The following is a 12,339-nucleotide window of genomic DNA, read 5'->3' as shown; positions in this document are numbered from 1 at the left end:
TTTTTGTGTGTAAAAGTGCAATGTTTTGGAAGCCTGAAAACACGGGCAAGGCAAACAACAGCATTGCCTTCATCCGTCTTTGTTATGGTGACAGCAGAGGCCGGTCTCGGGAATACGGCGGCGTGCCTTGAAATGCTCATAATTAATGGAAGCAGCATATCCTTTCTAATGATGAGACATATAAAAATCCTGAGCCCCATGGAAACATTACCAACTGCAGCTGCATTTTATTTTTATTTTTGCCTATAATGGATCCAAATAAGTTGTTTAAAAAAAATAAAAAATACAGTATGTACCGGTACATTGAAAATAAATTGGAAATGAGAACATCAGTGTTATGGCAAGTGGTGGCCGCCAGAGGGCGATATTTTCCTGTGTTTTACTCGCAGCTGAGACTGTTTACAATGTCTACGCCAGTGGGATCATGTTTCCAGTTGGTGCACTGGTTTATCAAATAACATCACAACTAGGGAGTGTATTTACACGGATAGTGTTTGTATTTACTTTATCTCCACGTGTCCTTTTTTTTATTTTTTTATTTAAGAGGACATGCTTGATGCCTTGGGACAAAGGAAACAACGTGAGGAATTAATGTCAGGGCACACTCGAAATGTACACAGTCTGTTTCATCATGTTGTTTATACAGATCAGCAACATAAAAAGAATGTCTGCTGGATAAAAGCAGCTTGTTACTAGCTACAAAACTAGAAACTTGCAAGCTAGACTTCTTCAATAATGTAGTGACAGAAATAAGGTAGAAAATACGACAAAATATCCATGTGAGGCACAGGTGTTGTTTTTGTCCACTTGCCATTCTCGCTGTCTACACTCTTATTTTTTAAGTGAAATGATCCAAAATTGTGGACATTTTTATTATTATTTTTTTACACACTTTCCTCTTGGCTCGCATTTATTGTGGGAAAAAATATTTTTAACAAGTAGTATAAATGAAAGATGTCAGGTTGATAGTGGTTAATACATAATTTTATTGTGACTCTTGCCTACATTGTATGTTAATCATTGACTTCTACTTGGTGTTACTACTGCAATTTGTGCATGTGAGGACTTTTTGTCCCCATCCAGCAAGCGTTGTATGACGCCACCCACTCCAGAGAATACGAGCTCAGGTTAGCTGAGGGACAAGCTGGGCTATTATGTAATACGCCACAATATTACATCCGAGAACCCACGTCAGTGGATTCCCCGATGGTACATGAGATATGCTTGTGTTGTGCGTGTGTGCTGTACTGTACGCCACCTGACCAAGATGTACTCAGCCTGCCTCACATTGGGTAGCAGTCACGTTTTTCAGCTGCTGGCCGCGCTGGCCAATCAGACGCTCGGAACGCGACGCTGTGGGCGGGCGCGTTAGTGACGTCACAAAGACTCCAGACAAGGCCGCGCCCTCTTTTTCCAAATATGGCAAAGCGTCTGGGACTTGTTTACTGCCTTGGTGGCGTTCTCGCCGTCTTGTAGCGATAAAATTACTGCGAAGGCAGCGTATATTGATATTTTATTATGTTTGGCGGATATTAAAAGTTAGTTTACGGCGTCTGTCTGCGGTTGGTGCCACCGTGCGTCGCATGTGACTGACCGGAGGAGGAGGGGCCGCCCTGTCTCGTGTACTGTACCGTGGAAAGCGGAGTGCTGGCCACCAGCCACCATCCACAGACGGAAAAGCATCCGCCCGTCGAAAAGGCGACTTCACCGGGACACGCTTCCATCTTTCTCCGACTCACTCTCACCCTCGTCAGAACGAAGTGAGGAAGTAAGTTTTTATTTTATTATTTTTTTAATTATTTTTGTTCTTTTATGTGTGTTTCACTTTACAGTCGAAGCTAAATGCTAAACGTTAGCTGTGGGTGCGTCGTCAAATTAGCGTGTAGCTAACAAAAGTGCTAATAGTGAATGTGTTGGCTGCGAGTTGTGTCGCCTCAAAGCATTTTGGAAACTTATTACGATACTTGAAATTATGTTTTAATGCGATATACAGTCACAAGGCAGATATTTTCATACATTTTATTTTTTAATGTGTTTTTCGTTTAAGTGGTAGGCGAACAAGCAACTAAAATAGAAAAAAAACGTTGCTTTACTATCACTATTTTACAGTGATCCATCAAAAATAGACTTCGAAGACGTCTAGGATGGAACTTTATACATGTGGAGATGTTTTATAGCAAAATACGCCCAACCCCCTCAAAACATAGTTCCTATATTAATTATCCGTACTCCATATAGAACCCCAAACTATCATCCCAAATCCCTTTTATATCATAGCTTACTTATCTTACAGGCAGCACCGTCAACTAGTCGGTTAGTGCATTCGCCTTACAATTGTGACATTGGGGCTTCGAATCTGGGTTCGAGCCTTCCTGTGTGGAGTTTGCATGTTCTCCCTGTGCCTGTGTGGCGTTTCTGCAGGTACTCTGGCTTCCTCCCATAGGCCAAAACATGCTTGGTTCATTGAAGATACAAAATTGCATTCTGCACTGTACTAAAATGGTCCAATGCTACAACACAGATACCACTTTAGCCGCCTGACATATACCTTCCGGGCAGGTGGAGTAGTAGAAGCCATGTCAGCCATGCGGAGATGCTTTCAGGTAAACATGAACGACAGCACTTTGTTAGCTGACTGCACATTATGAAAAATGAATTTCGAAAAATGAATTTCGCTCAGTTGGCGACGGCGTTTTGGCGCCTTGGCGGAGGAAACCAGGCCTGGTATTTTCAAAACGCAGTCTTTTTACACTTTTTTTATTTTGTAGGTCACATGACATGGGTAAACCAAGCTCTGTTTTTTACGTCTCGATCAATGTGGTCCTTTTACCTCGTTCAGTGTTTAAATTGAAACACCAGATAAGTGAAATTAGGGTCCAACCAATGCCTAAAAAAATTGGCGAGTCATCTTCATTATACCCATTCTTGAACGTGAACGTTATTTAAGTCTATCTGTTCTTGTCTATTGATTTCCAGATTTTGATTTGCTGATGTAGTGGCTGGTAAGCCATCTTGTCCGTCGCAACAGGAAAGCAAGGAGATGAGCGCCAAGCGGAAGGCGGAAAGCGACTCGCGGCCCGCCAACAGGCCGCGCGTCATGAAGTCTCGCAACAACTCCCGAGCCGACTCGGAACGGGACTCCGGATTCTCAGGTTTCACCTTCACCTTTTATCGCCCTTTGCGCGTGTGTTGAATGAGCGTCCGATCAATGACGTCATCGTCTTCAGATGCCAGCTCGGAGCACGCGAGCACCGTGGACAACACCGACTCCGAGGACTCGCCGCGGCCTTCCGTGCTGCCGGGCGCGAAGAGTGCGGCTTCCGGGCAGCTGGCTGTGGCAGGGGGGTCGTACTCCAGCATGTCCCCCATGATCATCATGAACAATGTGCTCCTGAAACAGGTAGAAGTGCACTGCAAATCAGCCTGTGTGTTCAAGCCACGCCCAGAGCAAAATTTGGCACTCCAAAAGGGGTGTCAAAATTAGTGCGTTAATATTGAGTTCATTTAAAGTTATTTTAATGCCACTATTTTTTTTAAATGTCCACCCCTTATTTGGAAAGCCTATACTGGGGGAATTCCAGTCGCAACATGCGTCAAAATTTAACACTAATAAATATAACTAGATTAAGTGCAATTTCTGAGAAATTGCGTAGGAATGCTGAAAGCTGAATGCTAAGATTTGAATGCTTATGATATAATTGAGAGATAAATTATGAAATTCTAACCTCCTGGTTACTGGACAATACCAACTGTGCCACTGAGTAGTATCAGACACGTAGTAATGTTGATAAGTTATATGTTTGGAAGTGGGCGTGGAAAAAGAAATTAATGGGGAAAAGTTGATATTAAATGTTAAATTGTGCAAATACTGCAAGTAATGTGGAATCAGGCGATATATATACCCCGGGAGGTATTAATTATTGAAGCTAGTTGAAATTTGAACAATGTAAATTGGAAGTATTATGTGGGAGTTGTTACGCGGCAAAAAAAGTGTGGAGAATAAAAATCACAATAACATATGTGAGAATGCTTCAGCATTCCCACAATAATAATGCATATATTTGTAGAGACTGGGGTCAAGTTGTGTTTTACAATTTTAAAAATGTGCAGAGTTTCTCAAGTTGCTTCATGTTGAAGATTAGATAGCTCTTAATATGAAAAGAAAAATGCACTGAGCTGTCACCAATGTCTTACAAATGCAATTATTGCCATCTAGTGGCAGATGATGACCTCATCACAAATCAGTATCTCACTTGCTTTTTTTTACAGTGCAGTAGATCTGTGTAATTTTAACTCAATTTTATGAATTATTCTGAAATTAGTTTAACATTTTTATGTTGACACAAGTATGAAAACGTAGAAACAAAATGTTTTATTGTACATTTAGAACAGATAAAAAATTTGCAATTAATCATGAGTTATCCATTGAAGTCATGCGATTTAATTCCGATTAAAAAATGTAATCGCTTGACATTCCTAAAAAAAAAATTGGATATATCTCAGCAGCCTGGAGACAACTCCCCGGCCATGAAGCCCTGGAGCTTCAGTCCCGCCGTGGAGGTGGTTCAGCCGGTGGTCCAGCAGCCTCAGGTGGTCTTCCTGCAGCCCGTCGTCTCCCGTCAAGCTTCCAAGGAAGCCTCTCGGCACAGGCGCCCCAAGAAGTACCTCCCCATTCTCAAATCCTACCCCAAGATCGCGCCGCATCCCGGCGACAGTTCCTCCTCGGGGAGAGGAACCGCCACCTCCTGCTCTTCTTCCGGATCTTCAGGGTCTCAACGGGATCACGGTCCAAAAGAGAAGCCGCAGAAGCGCCAGACCTCAGTTCTTCCCGGACCCCCCGACAACACGCAACAAATCCCCAGTGAGTCGCCTTCGCCGGCCACCGGCCAATCAGCATCCTCCCCGTCCGTCCCCTCCCGCCTCAGCAGCCCGACGCCGGCGGACGAGCCCTCGCCGGCCGAGCACAAGTGGGACGACGGCGAGGACGACACGAGGCGGAAGCGCTTCTGCAACACGTACAACATCCTGAGCAAATCGGGCCTCCTGGACATCACGTTGCGCACCAAGGAGCTCCTACGCCAGAACCGCCGCACGCAGACGGACTTGGACCGCCTCAAGGAGGACACGGATCTGTTCCTGCGGGCGCTGCGCAGCGGCGACGCCGGCATCTGCGTCCGGCTGCACGCCGGCCTCCATGCGGAGGGCAAGAAAGACAGGAAGCGGGCCTCACTCGCCGGCGTAAAGGAGGATTAGGACCCGCACTGGGAAGGGTAAGGTCAGTTAGTTTGGGGGGGCGATTGACAGACAGATGGAGCGAGAGTAATGTGGCCCACATTAGACCCACTCCAAGCCTCACTTGCACAAGTTTGGCCTACTTTTTCGGCTGCCACCTGCCCCCACGATTTGACACCGCGAGGGAGTTTTGTTGGCCCAACACTCGCTGCGATCTTGTTACAGTCGCACTAACAAATACAAACACCATATTGACATTTATTCCAAGGAGTGTCAAGAAAAGATTTTTTTTTTTAGAGAAAATCCCACCGACGCAAACAATGATTTCAAACCTTGAATCTCCCTCATTACTAACCATTAGACCACTGTGACAAGACTTGGTGAAATGGGACACATGGGAATTTTTTTTATCAACTTGAGATGGATGCTGACTTTTGATTGGCTGTGGCGTCGCCAGGCAGACTTCAGTTACCGCTCAAGTATCTTTTTTTTTGTTTGTTTTTGTTGTTTGTTTTACACTGCATGCAATGGACGCTGGCAACTGCCACCCGTCGATTCCGCCTTCCTGCTGCGGCATCTTTGATGTAGGCCTTTTTATTTTTTATATATTTTTTTAGTTTGCGTGTAGGCGACGCTATTGATCTTGACAACATTTGCAAATGTTCAAAGCGGAGGGAAAAAAGGCCTTATTATTGTGGTGCGTTGGAACACTTAGCATCATCCTCAGCAGACGAAAACAAGGCAGCTAAAGCTAATCATCACACACGCCCTGAACCACTATGCTTTTAAACATCATGTTCCCTCTATATTAAGTACCAAAAAAACTTCTTGAATTGGTTCACGAAGATGTGAGATTGTGTACTGTATATTTCCCAGTGTGACTGAGGATGTCTAAAGTCGGATGTTTGGGTTCCGCCAACGCAAAGTTGCTCTTAATCTCATTGATGGGGGTTCAAATGTGTTGTACTCAGTCTTCTTAACGGGCGTTAAGCCGCTTGTGATTGTGCTTTGTCGGCCTGTCTGTCTGTCTGTCTCGTTTTAGTTTCTGCTTTTGTAATTGTCTGCATTCTTTCGGCCACCTGTCGCCAATGTTGTTAAAATCAAAACAACCTTGCCTCATGTTACTTTGTGATCATGTGGCTGATAATTGAAGCTTGTTTGACGGAAAAGTAAAAGGGGTTGGCTTGAAGCCGCCAGGTGTGCGTTATCTGCTCCTTTTCTTATCAGGTGAGTGAGAGAACAAGTAATGTAAGTGAAAGTGTGTGAATAGTGAATGAATGAGTACTTGGGAGAGCGTGTTTGTGTCTTAGTAAGTTATTGAAAATTTAAGAGTGCATGACGATTGATATGTGAGAATTATGTTCGTTTGAGTGGATACTTAGTGAGTATGGAAGAGGGAGTGAACGTGAGAAAGGTGTAAGTGCTTGTGTTTTATGTGTGCTATTAAATCCTGCACATAAATAGGCCGTGCAAGTTTAACTCGACACCCTCTGCATTTATGAAGGGCTTTTCTGTTTGTTTTTTTGTGTGACTGAAAGGAACGTGTTCGAGTTCCAACAAAAACCTCACAAGTATGACATTTGAAAAAATAAACAGCCTTAATATTAGTAGTAATATTGTTGTTACTAATTAGGCGGGGGGAAATAAAAGAGGTTTATCTCCCTGTCAGTTATAACCCACAAGGCCAAGGCATACTTTATGGTTGGTAGCCATCAGTCACACAAAAAAGTCATGGTTAATTATATTACTGGTAGTTTGACATATTCACATTTTAAATTTTAAAATAACACAAAGAGAAGCGTGAGTATATTATTGTGTACAGTAAAGTAACCGTCATCATACGCACTCATTTATGCTTAAATGTTGGAAAATATATACGCTAGAGACAGTTTCCTATTTTCCAACCATTGCAAAAAAATAAACGTTTTATTTTCTTCTGGGATCAGTATGAGTAGAATAGGTGTGACACTTTTTTTTATTATTATTTCTTTTGTGTAAGAAAGATTGTTAGTGTCTCCTTATTGTTGCATTTTTGTCATTTCTTTATGTAATAAATGTTTTACTTACTTTCAAAGAGAAATCAAACTGTCGTGCCCGTTCTTCGTCACAAGATGGCGCTGGTGATCGTGCATGGGGTGTGAAGGCCGAAGAGGCGAATGGAGGTAAACATGGTGCAAAAGTAACTTGTAAAAAAAAAAAATAAAAAAAAAATGTAGCTGTAGAAAAAAGTATAAATTTGTATCTGTAAAAGTCGTGATTGTTACCTGGGAAAAAAGAATTCTATCTTCATATCCGTTTTTATTTTAACATGTATTTATTTTCTTTTATTTTGGTATTCCAGAATTTGTGATTTGCTTTAATTTTTGTGTTGTGAAAAGCAACTTTTTTTAATGGTAAACCGAAGCAGTCATGACACGTCACCACCAGGTGGTGCTCGAGTGCAAATCGCCGGACAACAAGCAGAAGAAGAAGGGAATGTTCGCTTTCAATTTGATTGCGTCAGGCCTGCAGTTCGTTTGAGAACAGGTGTGCAGAGGATATATCAGGTGCCGCAAGGAGGAGATGATGTGGCGTTTTCTTTTCGAGGTGAACACACGAACTTATATAAATATATATATATATATATGTGTGTATATATATATAAATATATATATGTATAAATATATATACATGTGTATATGTATAAGTATATATACATGTGTATATGTCTAAATATATATACATGTGTATATGTATAAATATATATACATGTATGTATATATAAATATGTGTGTATATATATATATAGATATATAAATATATATACATGTATATATATAAAGTATATATATAGTATATATATAAATATATAAAGTATATATATAAATATATATAGTATATATATATATAGTATATATATATATATAGTATATATATATATATATAGTATATATATATATATATAGTATATATATATATATATATATAGTATATATATATAGTATATATATATATATATAGTATATATATATGTATATATATATATAGTGTGTGTGTGTATATATATATATATATATATATAGTATATATATATTTATATATGTATATAGTATATATATATTTACATATATATGTATATATATACACACACATACATATATATATATATATATGTATATACATATATATACATGCCAAATACAGGCCAAATTTAACTCTTTGCGATTAATGTAGTTTTGGCGCCCTCTTGTGGTCAAGTACGTCAACAGGCAAAATTTAACTCCCTTGAATGCTCCACGTCCACTTTAAGGGGAATAAAACCCACTACTGTACCTATAAGCTACATTAAACTATGTGATCAATTCATGTTTTTCATGTGGTGCTCCGGATCCTCTTCGAAACTGCCTGGCCGCTGTGAGACCACCAGATGACGAGTCGGAGTCGGCAGCTTCCCCACCAAGTGTCCCCACATTTGTTCCCGGGGTGACTTGTACTTTCTGTGGGATGGGGGGGTTGCAGTATCTACGTGAATTCATTTCTGTTTCACCTAATAAAGCACAACGTAATCAACTACACTGCCTCTTTTCTTCAGCCATAAAGTGACTCAATTTTAACAATTCCGGGACGAGACCCCTGTGGCTTGACAATGAAAGCATACCACACCATGACAAATACGCTCAAGTCATGAGAAAGTTTCCAGCTAAACACAAGTTCAATAATTAAAATACTCGTCTGTCCAATAGCCTACTATTTGCATGTGAAGACATTGCTGTGCTAACGTGGGAGCTGTTTTTTCAAAAGTGAATGGAGAATAAAATGTTTCAAGTGTATGGGGCAGGACAGGTTTAGCGATGGGGGAAGAAGGGGTACTTTTTTTTTTTTTTACTTTGGTAAAATGGTTAATGTTCACTTTGACGGCGAAAGGAAAGGCAAGCAGCACTTCCAAATGTGGCATGGTAAAAATGTGGGCGTCAGTTTAGTTTTCACTTGGAATACAAAAGGAAAAATCCCGGCGACTCGGACGTGGCGGTCGAGAGGTAAAAACTTTACCTGCGGTTCAGACGACCTCGGTTCGATCCCCCGTAGGGGCACTTCAATTTACAATTCAAAAGGTAGCACAGACAAGAATCGAACTCGGGTTTTCTGATGCAAAGGTTAAGTCATAAACCACTCGACCACCTCGCCGTGACAACTGTTGGTCGTTTGTTTGTATTTAAGTTATCAGGTAGTAACTGAGTACATTTGCTACATCATTACTATGCTCAAACACTGCTGCACAGCAAGCATTCATAGCCGGGTGGCTAACGATCTCGTCTTTGGAGCAGAAGACCCGAGTTCGATCCTCCGATGGGATTTTCTAATAGAACACCTTGAATGTTAACTTCTCAATTTTCAAATGCAGTTGTACGACATTGCTCGTTCTCAATGTGTTTCTATGTTTAATGAAGTTTTGTTTTGTTTGTTTTTTGCTAATTTTGTTCAGTGACGTCATCGCCGGAAACCTATTTAAGCCGGAAGAAACGCGACACTCATTCTTTCTCATTTCAGACAGCCTGCCGTCGTCCTCGTCTTCCTGCTGCTCGGCACGCGTTTCCACTTTCCACAAGATCACCCAACACTTCGACGAGGTGAGTGTTCACTCTTTAAAATTCAGTTTTGTTTTTGTTTTTTTTGCTTCTAACGTGATTTAACACTTTTGGCGTGCTTGCATCTTGCTAACACGTTTTGCGCAAGCGTTGCTACTTAAGTGGTACTGTGAGGTTAAACTGCACCAAAACGCCTTTTTTATTATCTCTAATCTTTTCCAGTATCGCGACGAAAACAAGTGCCGTTTTCCTGAAGGTAAGTGGACCATTTTGTTCATATTAATTATTCGGAATGAATCAAGCATCTTTATATACATGCGTGTTGTCTAATTGTCTCTCTACAGGTGGAACTCTTCAAACTGAACCTAAAATGGCCGACTTGCACAAGCAAACCCAGTTTTCTTGCGTGTAATTGTCTCATTTCTGTCCACAGACTTGCATCTTCAACACAATGGCCGGATTGACTGAAAAATACCAGAATTTGTGTGTTGTTATTAAATATGTCCATTATTAAACAGACTATCTAAAGTTTCAAGTTGTTGATTCTTATAGTCTCCAATCTCCAAAATGGCCGCCTTGCTGTCCTTTGAAGCATGACTTCACCAGACTTTTGCAGGTCTCCTTCTGCTAAACATTTTAGCTAAGCCAAACTAGCTTGTAAAGGCTGACTTTTTTTTTTTTTTTAAATAAAAGTAAAATGCTCACATCAACGTTGCCGTATCTTTCAGGCCACCAGCTGCAAGTCGTCATGGAAGAGGCGTCCAGTTGCTGCCCTGCCGTCATCACTGGTGAAACGCACACTTTTAACGAGAGTCCAAATGTTTGACTAATTTATTTCAACATGTGATTGACAACAGACATCCTGGTTGTAATTTGACATGCTTGAACCTCTTTCATCACTCCAGGCAGAATGAGCTTGGCACAAGAATTCTGGAAGACAGAGCTTCAAGATGGCGGTGGAACAAGACTGGTAAGATGTTATTTTTATTCATTTCCCTTTAAACATGTTTTCTCTTCTGCATTTTCACCAGAGGGGCAATGAGAAAAAAACAGTCAGGACCCTCAACAGGCTTGCCCCATCCTGGTCCTTGAGGGCTGGAGTCCTGCAGGTGTTTATATATATTTTTTTCTTTTTTTACTAAAATAACCTTGGACTCGGGCCCTCCAGAGCCAGTATTGGGGAACCCTGTGCAACAAGGTACTTTACCCTCTCGCATGTCCTTCCTGCTGTTGTCCACCAGGTGGTGCTGAAGAGCCAGATTCACACAGCATGGCTCCACTTGTGCAGTAAAACTCCTTCTCGTCAAGGTTTGGAGACCTGTTGCAAAGGAACTTGGTGAATCAAACTATTACTTGATTTTCAAATTTTAGATGGCAATGACTTGATCTCCCAAACAAATTCACCATTTTGTTTAAAGGGCACTCACCTGCTTTTTTTTGACTCCGCATACAGCGCAGCTTCCAGTCAAAGTGCTGCCTATTGAAGATTGTGCGACCAAGACGACTTGCTGCAGATGGCGCTCAAAGCTGCCTCCATTTTCAATGATAATGTGCAAATAAACTAAATAAATAGCATTTTGAAATGGTCTCGTACAAGTTTGTCCATCCTCTTCAGGAGTGTGCCAACATGCTTGACAAGCTGCTTCAACACAAGGTTAATCATAATAAAAAATCAACGTAACTAAAAATAGTCATTGTATGCTTGCCATGTTCCTTTTCTTGCAGATGAAGCTGCTGGAATGCTCCAAGGTGAAAGCAGACTGACTTGAGTCTGCCAGCTGGTAAGAGAAGACGTGTTTAATTTCAGCCAGCATGTTTCAATTTGAACGACTGTTTTTGTGCCCAGTGTGGAGGACGACTGGTTACTTGCTCACAAAGTTCAACGACAAGCGCAGAGCTGCAAGCCAACGACTTTTGCTTTTCTTGCTGCTTCTGCAACCACAAGGTACATGGTTGATCTTTACACTCTTCATTGCACAATCATGGCAACTTTGATCAACCCACTTTTTTTTTTTTTCTTCCTCTTCCTCCCTCTTATAGGCAGCAAGAAACATGATCAGTGATCAGCTTCCTGAAAATGCAGCCATGTGAACAATTGCACAAAAGTTGTCTTGGTAGGTTTCATCCCCCCAAAACATATTTCTCTGCTCTACAAGTTGAATTAACTTTGACTCACTTTTTTTTTTTTTTTTTTTTTTTTGTCTTAGGTCCATGATCTTCTTCCTTTTGACCACAAGCAGGGAGGAGCAGACTGTCATCCAACTTGTCACTTGTCCAACTTGTCACTTGTGTGCTTTGTGATTTGAATGTGTACTCTGCAAAAAATAAAGCTTGGTTACAAAAGAACACTCTCTAAATTCATCATTCTCAAACATCACTAAAGCTTATTGAAAAAAAAAAACAAAAAAAAAAAAAAATTTAATTTTCTTTTCAAAACATTTTTTGATTTTCTGATTTTTATTTTATTTTTTCCCCCAACCAGGATTTTTTTTTTTTTTTCCCCCAACCAGGATTTTTTTTTTTTTTTTTTTCCCAACCAGGA

At 40.8% G+C, this 12,339-nt stretch overlaps 2 protein-coding genes and 1 long non-coding RNA gene across 9 annotated transcripts in view; 2 read left to right on the top strand and 1 right to left on the bottom strand.

Moving 5' to 3' along the window:
• Positions 1-126: 126 nt before the first annotated feature.
• Positions 127-7,843, top strand: cipcb (CLOCK-interacting pacemaker b). Of its 5 annotated transcripts, none has more exons than XM_077510672.1 (5): positions 127-1,768; positions 2,977-3,152; positions 3,228-3,400; positions 4,504-5,270; positions 7,308-7,843. In XM_077510672.1, exons 2-4 carry the CDS (start codon positions 3,041-3,043, stop codon positions 5,251-5,253), a joined length of 1,035 nt encoding a protein of 344 aa, XP_077366798.1. In that variant the 5' UTR covers positions 127-1,768; positions 2,977-3,040; the 3' UTR covers positions 5,254-5,270; positions 7,308-7,843. The 5 variants fall into 5 exon arrangements, with proteins under 5 accessions (XP_077366798.1, XP_077366799.1, XP_077366800.1 ...); XM_077510673.1 differs by lacking the exon at positions 7,308-7,843 and adding an exon at positions 2,560-2,603 and having other exon boundaries at positions 4,504-6,439; XM_077510674.1 differs by lacking the exon at positions 7,308-7,843 and having other exon boundaries at positions 127-1,760; positions 4,504-6,439.
• A 1,293-nt stretch (positions 7,844-9,136) lies between these two features.
• Positions 9,137-12,143, top strand: LOC144010405 (uncharacterized). Of its 2 annotated transcripts, XR_013281198.1 has the most exons (10): positions 9,137-9,248; positions 9,760-9,839; positions 10,020-10,053; positions 10,526-10,585; positions 10,703-10,767; positions 11,039-11,133; positions 11,523-11,578; positions 11,644-11,742; positions 11,838-11,911; positions 12,005-12,143. XR_013281198.1 is itself a non-coding variant. In XM_077510726.1 (7 exons), exons 1-7 carry the CDS (start codon positions 9,158-9,160, stop codon positions 11,279-11,281), a joined length of 456 nt encoding a protein of 151 aa, XP_077366852.1. In that variant the 5' UTR covers positions 9,137-9,157; the 3' UTR covers positions 11,282-11,372. The 2 variants fall into 2 exon arrangements, 1 of the variants encoding a protein (XP_077366852.1); XM_077510726.1 differs by lacking the exons at positions 11,523-11,578; positions 11,644-11,742; positions 11,838-11,911; positions 12,005-12,143 and adding an exon at positions 11,251-11,372.
• Positions 10,561-12,339, bottom strand: part of LOC144010407 (uncharacterized) — an 8,098-nt gene continuing 6,319 nt past the window's right edge. Inside the window, exons 4-8 of one of the 2 annotated variants that reach the window (XR_013281200.1) lie at positions 11,974-12,112; positions 11,664-11,864; positions 11,504-11,575; positions 11,225-11,436; positions 10,561-11,115 (exon numbers count right to left, since the gene is read on the bottom strand). This is a non-coding gene — a long non-coding RNA (uncharacterized LOC144010407). Of the gene's footprint in view, positions 11,116-11,224; positions 11,576-11,663; positions 11,865-11,973; positions 12,113-12,339 lie in introns of both variants that reach the window. The other variant, XR_013281199.1, reaches the window with a different exon arrangement.

Source organism: Festucalex cinctus, chromosome 21 (assembly GCF_051991245.1).
Source record: "Festucalex cinctus isolate MCC-2025b chromosome 21, RoL_Fcin_1.0, whole genome shotgun sequence".
Classification (NCBI taxonomy): Eukaryota; Metazoa; Chordata; class Actinopteri; order Syngnathiformes; family Syngnathidae; genus Festucalex; species Festucalex cinctus.
The sequence above is the reverse complement of the archived record's forward strand: the minus strand, read 5'-3'. Positions and strand labels throughout refer to the sequence as shown.

What these genes read in the sequence shown, in the direction of transcription:
- cipcb (XM_077510672.1), top strand. Translation starts at nt 3,041, where the DNA reads ATGAGCGCCAAGCGGAAGGCGGAAAGCGACTCGCGGCCCGCCAACAGG. An exon ending in ACGGGACTCCGGATTCTCAG is followed by an intron (nt 3,153 to 3,227) that starts GTTTCACCTTCA and finishes CATCGTCTTCAG; the next exon opens with ATGCCAGCTCGGAGCACGCG. An exon ending in ACAATGTGCTCCTGAAACAG is followed by an intron (nt 3,401 to 4,503) that starts GTAGAAGTGCAC and finishes GATATATCTCAG; the next exon opens with CAGCCTGGAGACAACTCCCC.
- LOC144010405 (XM_077510726.1), top strand. Translation starts at nt 9,158, where the DNA reads ATGTGGCATGGTAAAAATGTGGGCGTCAGTTTAGTTTTCACTTGGAAT. An exon ending in ATGGCGGTGGAACAAGACTG is followed by an intron (nt 10,768 to 11,038) that starts GTAAGATGTTAT and finishes GTTGTCCACCAG; the next exon opens with GTGGTGCTGAAGAGCCAGAT. An exon ending in ACCTGTTGCAAAGGAACTTG is followed by an intron (nt 11,134 to 11,250) that starts GTGAATCAAACT and finishes CTCCGCATACAG; the next exon opens with CGCAGCTTCCAGTCAAAGTG.